The sequence below is a fragment of the Protopterus annectens genome, chromosome 14.part0 (genome assembly GCF_019279795.1).
Source record: "Protopterus annectens isolate FY-2018-M chromosome 14.part0, PAN1.0, whole genome shotgun sequence".
Taxonomy (NCBI): Eukaryota; Metazoa; Chordata; order Ceratodontiformes; family Protopteridae; genus Protopterus; species Protopterus annectens.
Genome location: NC_056748.1, coordinates 415,285,874 through 415,304,322, shown reverse-complemented (window position 1 = coordinate 415,304,322; position 18,449 = coordinate 415,285,874). Strand labels below are relative to the sequence as shown.

Genomic DNA, 18,449 nt, shown 5'->3' with positions numbered 1-18,449 from the left:
GCAAAGCAATGTGGCTTGTCAAGCATGTCGTCCCAGGCTGACAGACACTGGATCCCCTTTGAATGACACCAGAAGCTTAGCCAATTGTTGAAATAGATCATTTCTTCTTTATAAAGAGGTATCATTCTTGGTGAGGGCAGGATGCTACTCAGGATCAGGGTCATACCAGCCTGAGCTACATGATCAGAGAGCTCTTCCATGTCTCTTTTCATGTAGTCCAGGGAGTTACGTCTCAGGTCATTCACACCAACATGAACAATGACAGAGTCATATTAGTACTTGTTCTGGAGTGACCTGAGTGCTTGTGTTATGTGCTGGATTCTGGCTCCCGACAGGCAGCTAACAGTAACCTTCTGCTTGTCCAGCCTAGTGAGTGGGACATCAGTATGCCTGGCTATAGAGTCACCCATTACTAGTGTGCTAGGTATGTTATTTCGCCTTAAGGGCTGTGATTGTGCCCTTGGATAGATGAAGAAGTAGGGGAACCAGTGGTGCCTTGGGCAAAAGGGGGTCACCAACAAGATTTTTGGGGAGTCCTGCTGAATTTTCAGTAGGACTCTCTGTATCAGAGGGAAGGGGGGAAAGGCGTACAGGAATTTCCCCTTCCAGGACATTAAGAAGGCATCTGTTTTAAGAGCAATAGCTCTGGAGTTGCCTGTTTTTGGAGGATGCGAACAGGTCTGTCTGTGGAATACCCCATCTGTGGATCAGCTCTAGGAATACCTCTCTTGACAGCATCCACTCATGACTGTCTAAGGAGGTTCTGCTTAAGGAGTCTGCCTGGTAATTTTGTTGGGACGAAATGTAGGCTGCCTGTAGGGAGATTCCCCTGGGAGACAGCTAGTTCCCATACTTGTAGGGTTAGTCTGCAGAGGAGGTAGGACTTGGTCCCTCCTTGCTTGTTCAAGTACCACATCACTGTGGTGTTGTCTGTGAAGATCTTCAGAATGCCCTGTGTGAGGAAAGGTAGAAAGGCCTGCAAGGCCAGAAGTATGGCTGACATTTCTTTGATGTTGACATGCTATTGTTTGTGTTTGTTTTTCCACAAACCTTGCACTTTCCTTGTGTCCAGCATTGCTCCCCAGCCCAGATCTGAGGTGTCTGTGTGCATGATCTGAGAAGGGTGTGTGCATGATCTGAGAAGGGGGGGCAACTGTAGGGGGAAACCCAGGTTTAGGGTCACTTGGGCCATCCACCACTTTTGGTCTTGGTGGAGGCAGTGTAGAAGAGGGATTCTGAACTCTAGGGGGTGAGATTGCTGGGTCCATACTGAGCGAAGATACCATTGCATCTTTCTCATGTGTAATCTTGCCAGTGGCAGCATGGGAATTGTGGCAGCCATGTGGCCGAGAAGTTTAAGGACTTCCCTCGCAGTCAGGATGGGTGAGAGGAGGGCAGATTGAAGGAGTTGGGTCAGGGAAAGCACTTTTTCCTGAGGAAGGAAGGCTATGCTGAGGTCTGTTTTGATTCTGCATCCTAGGAAGACAATGTCTTGTGTAGGATTTAGATTGGATTTGTGGAAGTTTATGATGAACCCTAGGGACTGCAGCAGGAGGTCCTCTGTGTGGGCAAGGAGGGCTTGTCTGTCTGCTGCTTGAATGAGCAGATCATCTAGGTATAGGAAAATTTGCATACCTTTTGTTCTGCAATAAGCAATGACTGGGGCTAGGCATTTTGTAAATACCGTTGGAGCAGTGGAGAGTCCATAGGGCAAGGCACAAAACTGAAAATACAAGGAGCCTGCTTTGAATCTGAGGAATTTTCTGGAGGAAGGTTTTATTGGAATATGTAGATAGGCTTCTTTGATGTCAAGGGTCACCATGACGGCCTTGGGAAGGATGAGGAGAAAAAGAATGGGTAGTGTTATCATCCTGAAGGAAGGAACCTTCAGGAATGGGTTGAGGCGGGAAAGGTCTAGGATGGGTCTCCATGGTCCCTCCTTCCTGGGCACCAGAAAGAATCTGGAGTAGAAGCCTCTCCCTTGAGTGGGGGGGGTGAGTTCTATGGTGCCTTGGAGCAACAGGTTGTTTAGAACCTTGGGGAGGAGGGACCATTGAGAGGGTGGAGGTAGTGGTATAGGACGTTTTAGGGGGAAGGACATCCAAGACATGAAGTAACCCTCCATCAGGATACCCATTTGCTGGTTGCCACTAGGGCCCATGCAGGGAGGCAGTGAGAGAGACGGGAGGATAGAGGTATGGTGGGGGGGGTGTAGAAAACAAGGTAGGCAGTCATATGCTGCCTGCCCTTTCTGGAAAGGGAGGTCTCTGGGCAGATGCTTGAGGTGTCCTAGGCTGAGTAGTCTGCCTCCTGAGTGGTTTTCTAGATGTGGAGGGGGCAGAGGGCCTAGAAGACTTTCTAATAAACTGTGTCTTGGCCGGGTAGTTACTTTGAAATTTTGGGATTGGAGAGACAAGAAAATGCTTTAGATCCTGGAGCTCTATCCCTTTTTGCTGAAGTGACTTAAAGAGATCAGCTACCTTGGAGCCAAAAAGGGCAGTCTGATCCAAAGGAGCCTCCAAGAGTTTGGCCTTAAAGTCATCTGGTAAAGGCTGAAGACGCAGCCAAAAGCATCTCCTCAATACAGAGGCAGATGCAGCTGACCTGGCAGAGGCCTCTTCTGCATCATATATACACCTTAGAGAATGTTTATTGACTTGGGAGATGAGCCCAAGCAAGGAAGAGAGGGATGCCTTTGCAGAGCAGTCAGGGATCTCATTAAGTTCCTTAGAAGCTTTTTCCAGTAAGGCCAAGGAGTATTTGGCCATGTGTAACTGGTAATTTGTAGCCCTAAAGGCTAGAGTAGCTGAAGTGTATATCTTCTTCCCCCACCTCTCCATGGCCTTGCTGTCTTTATCTGCAGGCAGGACAGTGGTAGTAGGGAAAAGTTTGGTAGCCCTATCAGTGACAATAGAAATGGTTGCTGGGTCAGCTGGTGGCATTTAAAAAGAAATTTGTCTGCATCAGGTACTCTATACAATCGGTCTGCCCTTCTAGGGGCAGGTGGCTGGAAATTAGGGTTTATATATGCTGCTGCAAAAGCATCCAGGAAGGCAGGCTGGACAGGAGGACTAGATCCAGGTTAGGAGATTCCATCTGGATCAAGTCATAGAATCTTTTCTGTTGCTCAGACATGTCTGAGCAATCTCATCTAAAATGTTCCTCATAAGATTAACGGTGTCCCCAAAGGTAAGGTCTTCCACAGGCGAGTCAGGTTCAGCAGAGGCTTCTTCTGGGGATCCATACCCCAGAGGGGAAGATATTTGTGAGGAGTAGGATAATGAGTCCTCTGAGGAGTCAGGTATTTCTTCTTCTGCAGGATGGCTAAGAGTAGTCTGTGAGTGAATAGGCCTGGGACTAAGAAGAGGTGAAGCAACATGAGGGAGGTCAGGTGTAGGCCTAAGGGCCATGAAGGCATTGTAGAGACTCTGACTGAAGGCCTGTCAGTCTGGCAAGGCCTCAGAGGTTGAAGCGACATGCTTTGTTTTTTGTTTTTTCTTTGCAGGCCTAACCAGCATCTGGCTGGCAGTCAGCCTTGAAGAAATAGAAAAAATGGCAGAGGCCTGCTCCAAAGCACTCATCTCAGAAGCTGGTTCCCCCCTGGCATCGGAATCAGGTGCCGGGATATCCTCCCCAGACGTGTCATTAGCTTTGGATTTTGTGGCCTCCTGGTAGGTACCTGCTTCAGCTGGTGTGGCAGATGCAGTTCCTCAGCCAAGCTAACGGTGGCTACAGGCTGGGAATTGGTGGAGGAAGGCACAGTGGAAGTGGATGGCTTTGTGGGTTTGGCCCTCTTCCTACGTGGTTCAGATGGGGCATTGGTAGCGGCCTCCATTCTGAGAGCAATGTACCTAAGGCGCTGGTTTGCAAGGTATAAGTCAAGAGCCTGAAGTCGGCAACGAAGGGTCTTAGGGATGAACGACTTACAAATGGCACAGTTTTTATAATCGTGATCCCTACCCAAACAAAAGAGACACTGGTCGTGGGTGTCTTTGTGGGGAATCTGATGACCACAGTTGCACTTGCTCTTACCAGACATGAACAGACTATAGTAAATACAAAAGGACTGAAGAAAATCCCCAACGGGGTACTTATTTTAATAGAAAACTGATCTGACATCCGCGAGTAGCAGGAACACCTGGCATACGGCTGGCGGCTAAAAGGTTCTGAGGACTGGTATGTGGAGACGTCACACGTACCAGCCTACACATCAGACATCTGATACACCAACAGGGACTGAAAAAGCTTTGGAAACCTGGCCAAACAAGCTGATGGGAAGAAGGGTAAACCCACTAGTGAATACTGTAACAGTGGAATAGAAGGACATCATATTTTACACCTCCTGTCAGTGACAGTTCTTTATTTAAGGTATAGTGACCTTTGGAGAAAAATAGTAAGTGCAGTGATGTAGGGAGTCTCACCTGCCCTAAAAACATGATTTTTCAATATTCATATTGCTCATAAGCATGAACATTTTTGAAATGAGATTCTGAGTACTCAACTCATGCAATACGAGCTTTTTATTTTTTGAGATGCTTTGTTATGAGCACCAGTTATTTGAGGATGTACAGTCTAACCTCTCTGGCGATACACAAAGTTTGTTAAACCTGTGGTTCTTCATAAGACAATGTTTTGGATTAACCTTCTGCCAAGTAAATATCCCAAGTAATGGCATGACAAAGTATGATCACTGACCTTTGGAAATATCTATGCAACTTCTTTCAGCGGTTTGGATTGTATAGGATAGGTGGTGGAACCTTGTCTTACACTATTATGTTATGGTGCCTGTTGTGCACTTTGGTGTATGGTGTATGTCACACTCCACAGTATGCAGCTTTGCCAGGGAGAGGCAACTTCTTTATTATCCATTAGGTGGGATAAGCACATTCTAATTTCACATACCCTTTAGCAGTTCTTTCATGAGCTTTCCATTTTGCATCCTTTATGAGCCCTAGTGGATGCAGACTAGGGACTGGATAATGGCCACTTCATCCAGTTTGTTTATCATACATTATCTATGCAATCAACCTCAGTTTGGGACCGCATATCATTTCTCATCACAGATGGTGTAAAACTTTTTGATGCTGGGTCTGTCTTGGGTCCTGTATTCTTTACTGAGTTTGTCTCAGTTATAGCCAAGATAATATGAAATAGGATAAACCTCTTTATCAATGACATAAAACAAGTCCTTCAGAGGAAGATGGGGAAGAAGGAGTCTAGGAATCTTTATATAGAGTGATTCTGTCTTAAGAGTTTCTGATTTCTATGCATACAACTGAAAGATACTCATTAAAATGTCCTTTCATTCAGTGAGACACTGAAGCAAACCGAACTTAACCATATGGTCTTTGTGAAATGTCTTTTAATAACACTGCCTGTGATCAATTTGTATTAATTGTGTCACACAGAGGAAAGTGTACTAAGTCAGTGCAAACAGAAATACAGACACTGAACAATTCTTTAAGAAATGCTAAATCAATGAGCTGGAACACTGACTCAAAGTGAGCATGACTGTATAGAAGTACACTTTCTCCTAGGCAAGACAATTAATACCACTTTACTGACAGCACGGTATAACACCTGGGGAGAAGTACAGTAGTGCTAGAACAGCAGAGGGCTATTTTTGGATCAGATAGACATGAACAGCACTTACCCTTGGCAGGACTGAAACAAATGCCCGTTAGTTAGTTTTCTTATCTACTCTAGCACCATGTCAGACTTTACCGGCTGCTTTAGTAAGCCATAAGTTTGGCAAAACTTCTTTAAGAACCTATTTTAGTGGTACTTCAGGCTTGGGGTTGTCAAATAAAGCACCATGACGAGAGAATTATAAATCATATATAGTTATGAAGTTTGGAAAGGCTTCACTAACATCTTTGTTCACACTATAAACCATAAAAGTTAATTCATATGAGTTAATTAAAACATTTATTATTCGTAATTGCACAATGATAGCTTATTATTATTCAAAAACATGCATGCTGATCGGTCAGCTCAACTAGCATGCCCACTGTGAATTGAGCATGTACCAATAGAAAAATGTCCAGTCCTTGAAGTACCATTGAGTGGCTGAACTTTCTTCTATTAGTATATGCTATGGAGGCATAATTCTCAATTGTCCAGATTTTTGCCTTATATTTTAATTTGTTCCTCATATAATTTGTGTTTTTTTAACAAATTGATGAGGAGTGAAGTCACTAAATAATGATACACATTTCAGTTTCAGACTTCATAACCTCCAGACAATGTATGATTACACAAATCTTGTTATTCTAGCAGTTTTCAAGTTTATAAGAGCAACACTTACAATTGGCCTCTATTTTGGAGCCTTTGTCCTCTGTTATTTATGGATTTGTCCACATTTTTTGAGCTAAAAGGTTGACAGGTATGTACAGAGGGCAAAGCAAAAACAAAGAAAATCAGGTACATTCTGAAAAACTAAAGAACTATACCCAATTTTCCTTGTACTTCTGCCCTGTCTCCCTCATACCTCTAAACTGTCCAGATTTTATAGTTAAAAAAAAAGCAGCTGAGATCATCCTTCCTCCGTTGCTTGTTTTCAACAGCATTGATATACTGTAAAAGTGTAGAAACATAAGTCCCAAATGCATGCCCAGTACATCAACAAATGCAGAAGAATGTGAAAGAACACTATGACCCAATTATACAAAGACATTATTTAAGAAAAGTAAACCCTTATGATCAAACCATGCCAACTGTGGATAAATCCTCAATATACCCACACCCACTCATTGGTTATTGCTTAAGTATACCTTGCACATTTTAAAGAAATAACAGATACTAGGAATTTCTTGTGGATAAATGCGTGCTTGTGGTTCACTGAGTCTGACTTTCTTCAGGTGTATGACATTTCAACAATGATGACATCTTCTAGCATGTATGTAATACATTTAAGTGTGCCACTAGTTGGCAGTTATATTCTTTGCATATCTTCAAGTACAATTTGATTTTAATTAGGTCTAAATAAGATGGATAATTTGTCAGAGACACAGGCTAAGTGTAGGGCACGATAATTACAAGACAGCAAAATATGTACATAAAAAATATAAAAGAAGCATACGTGTGCTTGCTTATTGGAAGGACACCTTGGCAATGGTTTGGAAGGCACTCCCTTTTGAGGCTGTAGTTGACTTAGTGATGGTAAGACCCACTGGGATGTAATTGATTGATGGGATTCATTTCTCCTTGGTGATGTCTGGATTGGTTTACTTATATGATCTGGCTCATGCCGTGGCAAACATTTTGTCTCATAATTCTGCAAAGAATGATTTAGCAGATATTCAGAAAGATATCCTGAAGGCTGTTAGAAATGTTACATATCCATAAAACTACACAGTGAAAATAATACAGTTTTATATGTTTAACAACTCTATTTGTGCTTATTAACATTAAGTGAGCCAAGGCACAATTATTTAATTTAGCATACTATAACAGTTGCATGGAAAAGCCCATGTGGTGAGCTGTCAGACATACATATAAAACACAAAAACTTACAAAATGCTGCAATAAAGAGTATGTGACAGTTATGATAAGTATATTTATATGGGTTTTCATTTCCCATTTATGGGCTTACTTAAACATAATGCTTATTTTTTAAAGACCTTATTCATTTAGTATAGTGCTTGCCATCTCTGTTTGTTATTACAAACCTTAAGGGGGGTACACTTTGAAGTCTGCAACATTTCTTTTTTTATTGCATTGTGGGGGACTGAAAAGGAAATTAAAGCAAACAAGAAACTAGTGAAAGGAATCTCATGATGTGTTAAAAGTTTGCATACAGCCAAGCATGGTGATCATACTGCGTTATGCTGCTGGGAGGAAAATCAGCCAGCACTCTGCTTGTATTTGCCTTTTATTGTACTTCCACTGAGTATAAGGTATGTTGAGACCAAATGTTCTGATGTCAATATTCATGTACATTTTTATTTATTTAGGTTTGGTGAAGTGCTCAGAGTACGGAGTTATAGACAAAGATGTTTTCCAGTAAAATAAAATGCTACAAGAAACACTCTTATTCTTTTTCTAGATGGGTAGATGTAGGTTCATATAGGCTGATATATAAATACTAGGCTATCAGTCTGCAGACTATTACAAGCCTAGCCAATAAACAGTGGTCAGAATCAAACCCTCTACTTTGTACCTGTGAGGTAAATACCTTAACCATTATGCTAACCCCACCAATTTCAGGTCAGAATCAAACTCTGTACCTTGTATCTGTGAAATAAATACCTTAACCATTGTGCTAACATCACTCAAAGTATCAAACCCTGTTCCTTGTGTCTATGATTTATACACTGTAACCATTATCCTAACCCTGCTATATGTAATAATGTAGAGTTATGTAAATACATGAGTGGTAGGGTAAAATGGGATTCCTTAGCTTTTTTTCCCCAGGGCTGCAGCATTCTTGCCATACACATCAAAGCACCAATTCTATGACCTTCTAATGTCACAGCTTTCTGAAAACCCAAATGTTTTCAATTGAACTAATGAAAACAAATTGCAGCAGATCTTGCTATTGCACTATTCTTCCATTGTCTATGAGATGCTTGGCCCTATTCCTCTTATGGATGATGCTTGGTTCTTCACTGTTGGGGACAAGGGGACTCCGTAAAAATGGACTAAATATGAAAGGGTTTACAAAAATATGTTTGGAGAAGTAAAGCAAATGGCATTTCCCAGCATTACAGTACAACAAATGGATTTTGTTTTGGGGAAACTTTTTTGATCCATTTACCTAGCATATGTTCCCAAAGTATGAACCCCAAAATTTTTTATCAGCCAATCCTACTTAGTCCATACCGGTTACAACACTTGCCCCCATCACTGCCACCGGCTGGCTGTTTCTAAAACAATTAGCTTGTCTTCACATTCAGACATTAAATGGAATTCATGCTGACTCACCAAAGGAAATTTCAGGTTACTGATAATATTACAAAACAGAATCTCTGAAAATCACTTTCAGTGAAACCAGAGTAACTTTTTTTTTTTTTTGCAGGGGGCAAGCCCCCTGTACCCCCATGAAAGGGGTGGCCCAGACTTATATATAGCAATCACACAAGAGAGGACAGAAAGTGCAAAGTTCTTTCAAGCTGAAAGTGTTTTTTAGTAATGTTATTTCATTGTATACTGGCACTCAAGAGAGTCATCCTGCAGTTGGCTCCCAGGCTGCTGGCCACAAAGAAGAAAATATAAAGAAAACTTTAAATGGACTTTTGCTCTATGATCCACCCAAAGAATACTAAGCACAATATGGACTGACTGCAAAGTTGTCAAACTTCAGATGACCAGACAGCATCAACTATTTCGTAGCTGGTGCACATTGCACTATAAAAATGTATATTTCTAAAGATACTTTCTTACAATTACAGTGTCAAACAGCTGATGCAATATAGTATGAACGTCTTAGTCACTGATAGAAGCATCTGCTTACTGCAGAAGGCATGTCTGGTTTTAGCTCTGCTATCACGTAAAATTAAGCTGCAGTGGCAAAATGCTACAAGAAAAATGCAAACCCATTCACCATTTACTGGAAATAAATGAATAAAGGATCAAATCTTCGAAACAGTATTTGGTGAGTTCATTGGTGACAAAAAGATTACAAATTGGTTGGGAGAAGTCAGAAGAACAGAAATGTGAGTTTATTTTACTCTATTAATCTGAGGTTGTGCAACCTTGGTCTTTGTTATTATAGAGGAGACGTATCAGTGGTCTCCTTGCACATGTTAGCAAAGTGGTGACTTGGTGGGAAGATCTCTGTCTCACAGCACCAGTGCTCCAGTGTCTGGGATTAAATCCTGACTTCTAATTAGTGACTCTGTGGAGTTTTGCCTGGGTTTTCTCTGGATACCCCATTTTCTTCCTATCTCCCAAATACATGCTGGATGCTTTGCTACACTCAGTTGTCCAAATATGCCTCATGACTAACATGCTGCATGTTGCAAGGAAGGCAGTACAGTGCAGCTGAGTCAGTGTGCACTCACATGTGCAATGTAGCAGTACTTAGCTGAATCTCACGCTTGTTAAGCACAAGAAGGCAGCATAGCAACCATCAGACTGACTACAGTGGGTTTGCACAGCAAAGTATCAGACCACTTAATCATATGACTGGCGAGGAAATGGGGTAGACATGAAATAATTAAAAAAGGAGAACAAAGCAGAGTGAAACACACAGGTGTAGCCATAAGATATAAAAGTAGATAAACTTTTTTTGCAGGGATATAGCCCTATTTTTCATATATATAAAATAAAGGTAGTTACAGAAGGTAGAGAGGGAAGGCTGTGGATGGCACACAGGAAGAAGGGCAGGTGACAGGGGCTGACAGACAAACATAAAATACAGACTCAGACAGACAGGGGATGCTAGGCAGACAAAAGATGAGAACAGTGGACAGACACGTACAGTTAGTGGATAGAAAAATGGGGTTGAAGAGACATGGACAAACAATGAATGAAGAGTGACGTATAAAGCAAGGAAAACATCAGGACTGGAATAGGGTAGAGTCCTGACATGATGGAATCACACGCCATTCCAAAGGACAATATAGCCGGCCATCACTTTCTTGGGTGGTCAGTGCCATAAGCTGGGTTATCCTCTGGTGATCCAGTGGTAAGAAGCCTGCTGTTTATGCAGCTCCATAAGCCACATCTGAAGGCACTCCTCATTGCTTGGGAAGGCATCCAGTTGCTGCCCCATCTCAGGAGCTGACAGCTTCTGCAACTGATGCTGGAAGACCAGAGCAGACAATGTCATTCTCAGCAGAGAGGGCTTTGCTCCACTCCTGGGAAGTGGATATGGAAGGCACCAGTGTACCCTACAGGTCATCTCCAGCAAAGAAAACATAATTCTCCTGCTTATATGGCAGCTCTGGAGGCCACTGGTGACCCAGTTCTAGAGGTTTTTTTCTGGTGCAGACTGAGGTAAGCATGGCCTTCTCTCCTTTACTTCCACAACTTGGCCTGCCGAAAGATGACAGCATGGGAAAATTATCATATGTATATGGTAGAAACAAAATTACAGTTGTTGTACCATAGATTGGCACAGACATCATACATAACCAGATGCCAAGACAGTTGCTCCTGTCTTCTGTGAGAACCAACCATGTTAATTAAGTCATGCTCCTCTGCCATTTTAAATCAAAGTATGCACTCCTAATTATACATGTAAAACAGGTACATTAACAGAAGACAAAATTATTGCTAAGATATATAAACATATTTCCAGCTGTCTGCCTTTGACCTCTGCTGTCCATTGTCAAAGATGATTAGAGTGATGCATCTCAGGCTTCTTTAGCAATGCCAGCACTCCTTAACAGAATGTATAATTTTATCATCCTGGCAAGCTTATGCCAGGCATCCACCTTCTGCAAGGGTCCACTGTATTCCCTAATGGAGAGTTCCTGGATCTCCCTTTGCAAGAATAATATTTTGCTTTCCCTGGCATACCAAGCTGCAGCATTGCATTTCACAGTGAATGAAGTAGCCATGGCCACTAAATGAGGTCTGCTTGAGGAGCAAAATGAAAGCTCAGTGAGTTTAGAGCCTCATTTGTACAATTGTGCTCTGCAGCTTATCTCTGCACTATTGCAGTACAATGTTTCCCTTGTGATGCACTATGAGTGGCTATAGTGCTACACACCATGGTGCTGTTGGCATACTTATGCCATATACATGAGTATACTGCTAAAATGCCTCATGATCTCTGTGACTTGCATGGCAACCATCAGCATGTTTGCATAGCAAGAATGTGCTACAATGGATTCGGAGTCAATAGCACTAAGTAGCATTATTAGCATAATGTCCTTGCAAATCTGACCTTATGAGCATGATATAAAGCATCAGTGTCATTTTGCACACACACCCTTGCACAATGCTATATAATTGTGGGACAGTGGAATTTCAGAAGATATTCTGTAGACTTTCAGCTTAGATAAGGAATGACTTACAGAGTTATTGAAGGAGTCCTGCCTGATAAACAGATCAGCAGGAACAGCTAACAATTTGGTGGATATCAGTCACAATGAATCAGATATGGTAATGTCAATGCAAGTGGGAACCAGGACACTTATATGGCACTGTTTCAACTGACTGTAGTTTTAAAGGGCAACTATGCAAAATGGAAACATTGTGAATATACTGCAGGGGATTTGAAGTGGCATAGCTACATGTTGAGAGATGATTGCATTATGTAACTTGGTTGGGGGATCCTGTGTATAACACTTAATGCCGCTGATTAACAGGTACAAAAAGTAGGGTGCTGTGGCAATATGTATGGCCACCCCATAGCATACCATACACACCTGCTAACTGGCATGTTTTTTTCCCAAAGATATGCATGTACTTCCATGGCTACTCAAGTGAGATAACAGCTAGAAAATTTCATTGCTCAGAAGAATGAAGTGCTACTCCAGGCTACTGCACACATAGCATGTACTTCCTGGGCACACGTGCCCCAGATAAGCAGCACTGGAATCAGATTACGGAAGGATGGAAATGCTGTGGATGGCCATAATAAGTCCCTGCAACAAGTTTGATGGAGACTTAATGATATGATCTTCCTACAAAGGAAAAGACATAAGACATTGAGATAGATAGTTCCACCATAGAGGATGCATTCATTTGTACCTTTTTGACTGTTTTTATTCTTTGTGCCTGGTTATTACTTACACTTGTTTTGCACTGAAATATTGCTCATTTAGCAAAGATAGACCCAGATGTGTGGAAGCACCTGTTTTTCATACATGTGAACTTAAATCCAGCAATCTTACATTAAGAAGGCCCTCCTGCACCATTGTGGCAGAATAGTGTGGATATAGCCTTGTCTGAGCTGGGGATTGCTGGAGAAAGGGTCATTTGTGTGATTTCTTATTGGCAAACTAATTTAGAATGGTTTAATTTTGCCTGTATATGAGCCTTGCACCATGCAAATGGGGATTAGCAGTGCCTTGTATAGACACAAATGCCTAAAAACAATTTTTCTCTAGTCACCATTCAGTGAAACCCTCCCAGGATCCTTGCTGCTCTGTAGGCAATGCAGCTGTGCACTGAGCAGTGTTGCCCCATTTTTCATCCCCAATCTTCTATAGAATAAGTCTCCTTGTTAATTCCAGAGCAACAGCTGATCTAATTTGCCCTCTCACAAATTCGTACTTAAGATTTACCTGCTACTATGGGCAGTTAGTTTCCCAACATATCTCCAGCTGGCCTGATTGACACGGACATCCTGAGGCAATGTAACAATTGCCACATGTATACTGACAACCACTTGCCCAAAAGCAAACAAATACAGTATGTGAGGGATGTAACTATACCATGAAACTAGAATCAGTCCTCTCACGTAACAATAAACAAAACATCAAAAAGGTTGTCAGCGCACACACCTCTCCACTCACACAAGACAAGGTCAATTGCATTTATTCTGCTGCATTTATCACTGCTTGTTAGTAGCTTGATTAAACTGTAATTGTTACTATAAGTCTCTCAGTTTTGGTTTAAGGACTTGGGCTCCAAACCAGTTATTTTACATTGGGAGGGTTGTGGTCCATACTCTTGTGGAGGGAGAGTGTGGCCTACACCGTTCGAAGCTGGAAATTGCTGGTGAATTACTGGTTTATTTAAACTTTTTTTTTCTGTTGGGAGTTTGATTTTATGCACTTTGAATTTCTAGTACTTCTGCATTTTATAACATAGGCTAGATTCATCTAGAATCTAGATTGTTTGGTATCACTTGAGCACTAAAACCAGCTCTTCACCGAGATACTGAAAGATCTGAAGCATCTGTTGCTTCTAACTAACTATAAGTGCCTGTTTTTGCCCTTATATTGTACTTTTAATTTGTATTTGCACACTGTCTCTTTGAATTGTCTGAACTGTTTTTGCTACGTGTTATTGTCTAGTGTACTAGTTCAACTGTAGCATGGCCCATTTCCATGATTGCTGTTTCTGGGTCTGTTTTGTAACTTCTGAGCATCAAATTCAAGCCAGCTTTGTTGATGAAGGCCCTTCTGTACCCTTGCGGGAGAAGGGTGCTGTCTAGGTTCCATCCAATCGAGGATGATTGGACTAGAGCTCAGAGAGAGCATCCTTATTGGCTAGTTAGAGTTAAAGGGCTATTTTTTTCTTTATTTAAGCTCCATGTTTTTACTTGTTTGCGTGTTGTGCACCATCATGCACTGCCGTGAAGTGGTGGTTATAAATGTAAACATTTTGCTTATTAGATTTTCCCTTTGCACTTTGCTTGTGGTTCACCAGAAGTTTTTCATGGCTCTGCTCTACTGTCAGGTGTAATACTAGGCCTAGCCTCAGAGGTACCAACACACCTCTCTCCACTAGCCATTGCTAAGGCGACCTCTTTTCCTGACCATAAAAATTTATCTAACACTAACGTTCAATTTCCCACAGTTTCTCCAGCCAGCTCATTCGATATGGGCATCCTAAGGCACTTTAGCAATTGCCACATGCTCATCAACAACCTTCTACTCCTAGTCCACACAAAATCAACTTGTGAGAGATGTAACTATATTGAAAACCTTGAATCCATGCTCTTTCACACACCAGTCAGTACATATGGCAGTGAGCGGCTTGTCAGCATGCACAACTCACCTCCTACTCAACCCAAACCCACATCACATGTACCTACATATGCAGAGATCCTCACTAGAAACATACCTAAACACCAGAGATCTCCCAAACACAAGCACACTACACATTACTACCTCTGCAGAGCACAATACACATAATAGCTAACACACCAGTGTCTCACCTGACAAGCCCTTAAGGCAAAACACAAAACTAAAACAAATTAGTCATGGGTGATTCCATCATGAGACACAAAGATGTCCCTCTCACCTGGATGGATAAGGAAAAGGTCATGCCATATCACACATGATTCAAGTCTCTCAACAACAGGTACTGTTATGACTCCGTCATAGTCTACGTTGGTGTGATTTCTTGAGATGTACCTCTCTGGACTATATGAAGAGAGACAGGACTGAACTTTCAGACTATGTATCTCAGGCTGGTATGTCCCTAGCCTTAAGCAGCATTTTACCATCACCTAGGATGATGCCTCAATACAAACAGAAAATGACTGACTTCAATAATTGGCTTAGTTTTTGGTGTCATTCTAAGAGGATCCAGTATCTGTCATCCTGGGAAGAAATGATCGACAGACCATGCTGCTTTGCCAGAGATGGTCATCTGTCACCCCTGGAATTTTGGCTACTTGCTAAAGGCTCTAACCACCACCATAGTGCCTTTTTTAGGCAATGACTCAAGGACAAACTTCCCGATGTAACAACTCAGTCTAAAAACAACCTCAAGGTTATGCAGCTAAATGCTAGTAGTCTTAACGTGAAACTGTACTTTCTGGAAGCAGTCCTCACTCTGGAAGATGCAGACAATTGTGCAGTCATGGAGACCTGGTTCAAAGCTGTGGAGAAAACCACAGCCATACAGGGTTACACCTCCTTCCACACATTCAGCCCGCAAACTGAAGACATGAAAACTAAAGGAGGTGGTGTATCAATATTCATTAAAGATAAATATACCTCCAGATTGGTTAAACAGTATGTTTCCCTGGAGATACTTCAGGTGCAATTAACTGATGGTAAGACACCTATTCAAGTCATTGCCAGCTACAGGATCCCCTACAAGAATCAGGACACCCACTCTGCCTATTTGGATCTACTTGAGTCCATCAAGATACATCCAAACTCCAGGGTTTTGGGTAAATTATTGAAGGAGTCCTGCCTGGTAAACAGATCAGCAAGAACAGCAAACAATTTGGTGGATATCAGTCACAATGAATCAGATATGGTAGTGTCAATGCAAGTGGGAACCAGAACACTTATAAGGGCAACTATGCAAAATGGAAACATTGTGAATATACTGCAAGGGATCTGAAGCAGCACAGCTACATGTTGAGAGATGGTTGCATTATGTAAATGGGCGGGGGATCCTGTGCATAACACTTAATGCAGCTGATTAACAGGTACATAAAGTAGGGTACTGTGGCAATAGGTATGGCCACCCCATAGCATACCATACACACCTGCTAACTGGCATGTTTTTTCCCCAAAGATATGCATGTACTTCCATGGCTACTCGAGTGAGATAACAGCTGGAAAATGTCATTGCTCAGAAGAATGAAGTGCCATCTTTAGAGTGGTCAAGTTGAAAATATTTGGTGGTCCCTTGACCAGTGATAGGAGATCCACTGCCAATGGAAGCAGCCATTGCTTTTCCTTGGCCATTCTGTGAAGCATGGGGAACCAGTAATGCCTGGGCCAGAAGGGTGTTATTAGGACCATCCTTAGTTCTTCATCCCTGATCTTCCGAGGTAGCCTGGTGATGAGGAGTATAGGAGGAAAGGTGTATAGAATTAGATCTGTGAAAGAGAAGGCATCTGTCCTCTAGGGTCTCTGGTCTGGGGATCTTGAGCACAACTTGTTGATTTATCTGTTTACTGTTGATGCAAGAAGTTCTACCTCTGGCACACACCACTCATCCAAGAGGTTTCTGAAGAAAGACTTCTTCAGAATCCATTTGTGAGGGTCTGTCACTGACCTGTTTAAGTAATCTACTAGGTTGTTTTCTGCCCACAGACAGTACTGAGTCTGAAGTTGCAATTCTAACTACTGTGCTGTCTCCCAAACTTGCATGGCCATATGGCACAGGTTGTAGGAGTGGGTACCCCCTGTTTGTTGACATATCATCACTTTGGTGATGTCTGTCTTTAACAACAGAGTGCTTAGTGCCCATTTTGGTGCATGCCATGAGGCCTTTCTAAACTGCCATCATTTCCTTTAAATTGAATGATCTTTTATAAAAGATGTGGTGCAGCTGCCTAGCACCTTCACATGGTTTGTGCAGGTGCTCCAAACCAAGGTATGAGGTATCTGCAGTGATTACTTGGTGCCCTGCATATCAAGATAATGGAGCTCTCCTTTGTTTAGTTTACATGTATTTGTCCACAACAATTCCTTCTTGATGCAAATAAGAAGCAGCATAGTTCTGCTAATGGTATCATTAGGATATAGGAAGCCATGCATCCCAGACCACTCAAGAGTTCATTGGCCACAACAGACTCTTACTGGATAAACATTTTAAAGTAGTGAATCAGGAAGATAACCTTCTTCTGAGTTAGGGAGACCATCTATCTGTTGGAATTCAGAAGAACGTCTAAGAACATTAGTTTGTTGTTGAGTTGTAGGTTGGACTTCTTTAGACTGAGAGATAATCCTTAGTCTGATAGCTAAGCTAAAGTCACATGCAGCTAATGGGCTAAGGTGTAGCCTCTTACCTAGCTTTGCATGAGGGCCAAGATGGGGGTGAGTTGAGGGGAGTGGATATTGAGGGAGGGTGTAGGTACTTTTCAGAGTCACAGCTGCTCCCTGTTGAATCCCTGGGGTTAGAATCTGATAGACCTTGCTCTAGGGTTGGCTTGCTTCATTCTTTGCTGCCTGTCCCTTCTGGCCATTTTGCATTTGGGATTTGAATAAGAAGCTGGAGACTTAGCAGGGTATCTTCTGCTGAACCTCAGAGGCAGGCCCTGCACAATGTATTTAACAGTTTGCATATTGTTAACCTTCTCCTCCAGTCTTTTAAAAACACTTTGAGCCTTGGGTCCAAAGAGGAACTCCTCCAAATTGTTCAAGGGGGCATCAATGATTCCTTCTTTGATGTGTTCGGTTAAAGACTGCTCTCTAAGCAAGCATGTCTTATGATGACTGACCCCAAGGCAGGTCCCTTGACTGATATATCTAGAGCATTAACACCACAGTGTAAAGACGGTTTCACAAACTGGTGTTGCAAAAGTCTAATAGCTCCTTGGAAGGCTTTGTCCTCTGTCTGCTCCACTTTCTGTTTCATTTGGTCCAGGAAAAATACTTGGAATTTAACCATACAGAAATGTCCATTTAAAGCTCTCATGGCCACTGTAGCTGAGGTATACAAAATTTAACCACATCTGTCAAGGGTTCTACAAGACCCTAAGGATACCATCCCAGGTTCTGTCACTAGATTTCTAAAAAGATGTACATGTGAATCCAGGACCTTCTAAAAATGTTCAGGTTTCCTGGGGAGTGGACAGATTCAGCCTGCAGGAATGACATCATCCACTACCTCAAGTACTGGAGAAATTGCAAGAGGTTCATGATCCAGAAGACAAAGAAACTCTGTGACCATTTTCTTGGAATGAAGGTAGTCCTGAGCTTCTCATTTTTTGGACTCTTATCTTGTGTAGGGTCTCTTCAAAGGAAAAGTCTTCAGGTGTCAAAGCTAAGGCAACAGTATCATCTGACTCGGAATTTACATATGACCCAGAAGAATACTGGCCATGTATGCCAGCTTATCCGCATCTGAGTCACAGGAATCAGAGGACACCTGAGGTGAAAGATCCTTCTTGGCAGGAGATGTTTCTTGGGCAG

General features: G+C 42.1%; 1 protein-coding gene across 1 annotated transcript in view; it reads right to left on the bottom strand.

The window, feature by feature from the left end:
• The window catches only part of ADAM12 (ADAM metallopeptidase domain 12), a 2,765,134-nt gene that overhangs the window by 107,779 nt on the left and 2,638,906 nt on the right, over window positions 1-18,449 (bottom strand). Inside the window, exon 21 of the mRNA XM_044056180.1 lies at window positions 7,082-7,276. Within this exon, the coding sequence (XP_043912115.1) occupies window positions 7,082-7,276 (195 nt within the window). The remainder of the gene's footprint in view (window positions 1-7,081; window positions 7,277-18,449) is intronic.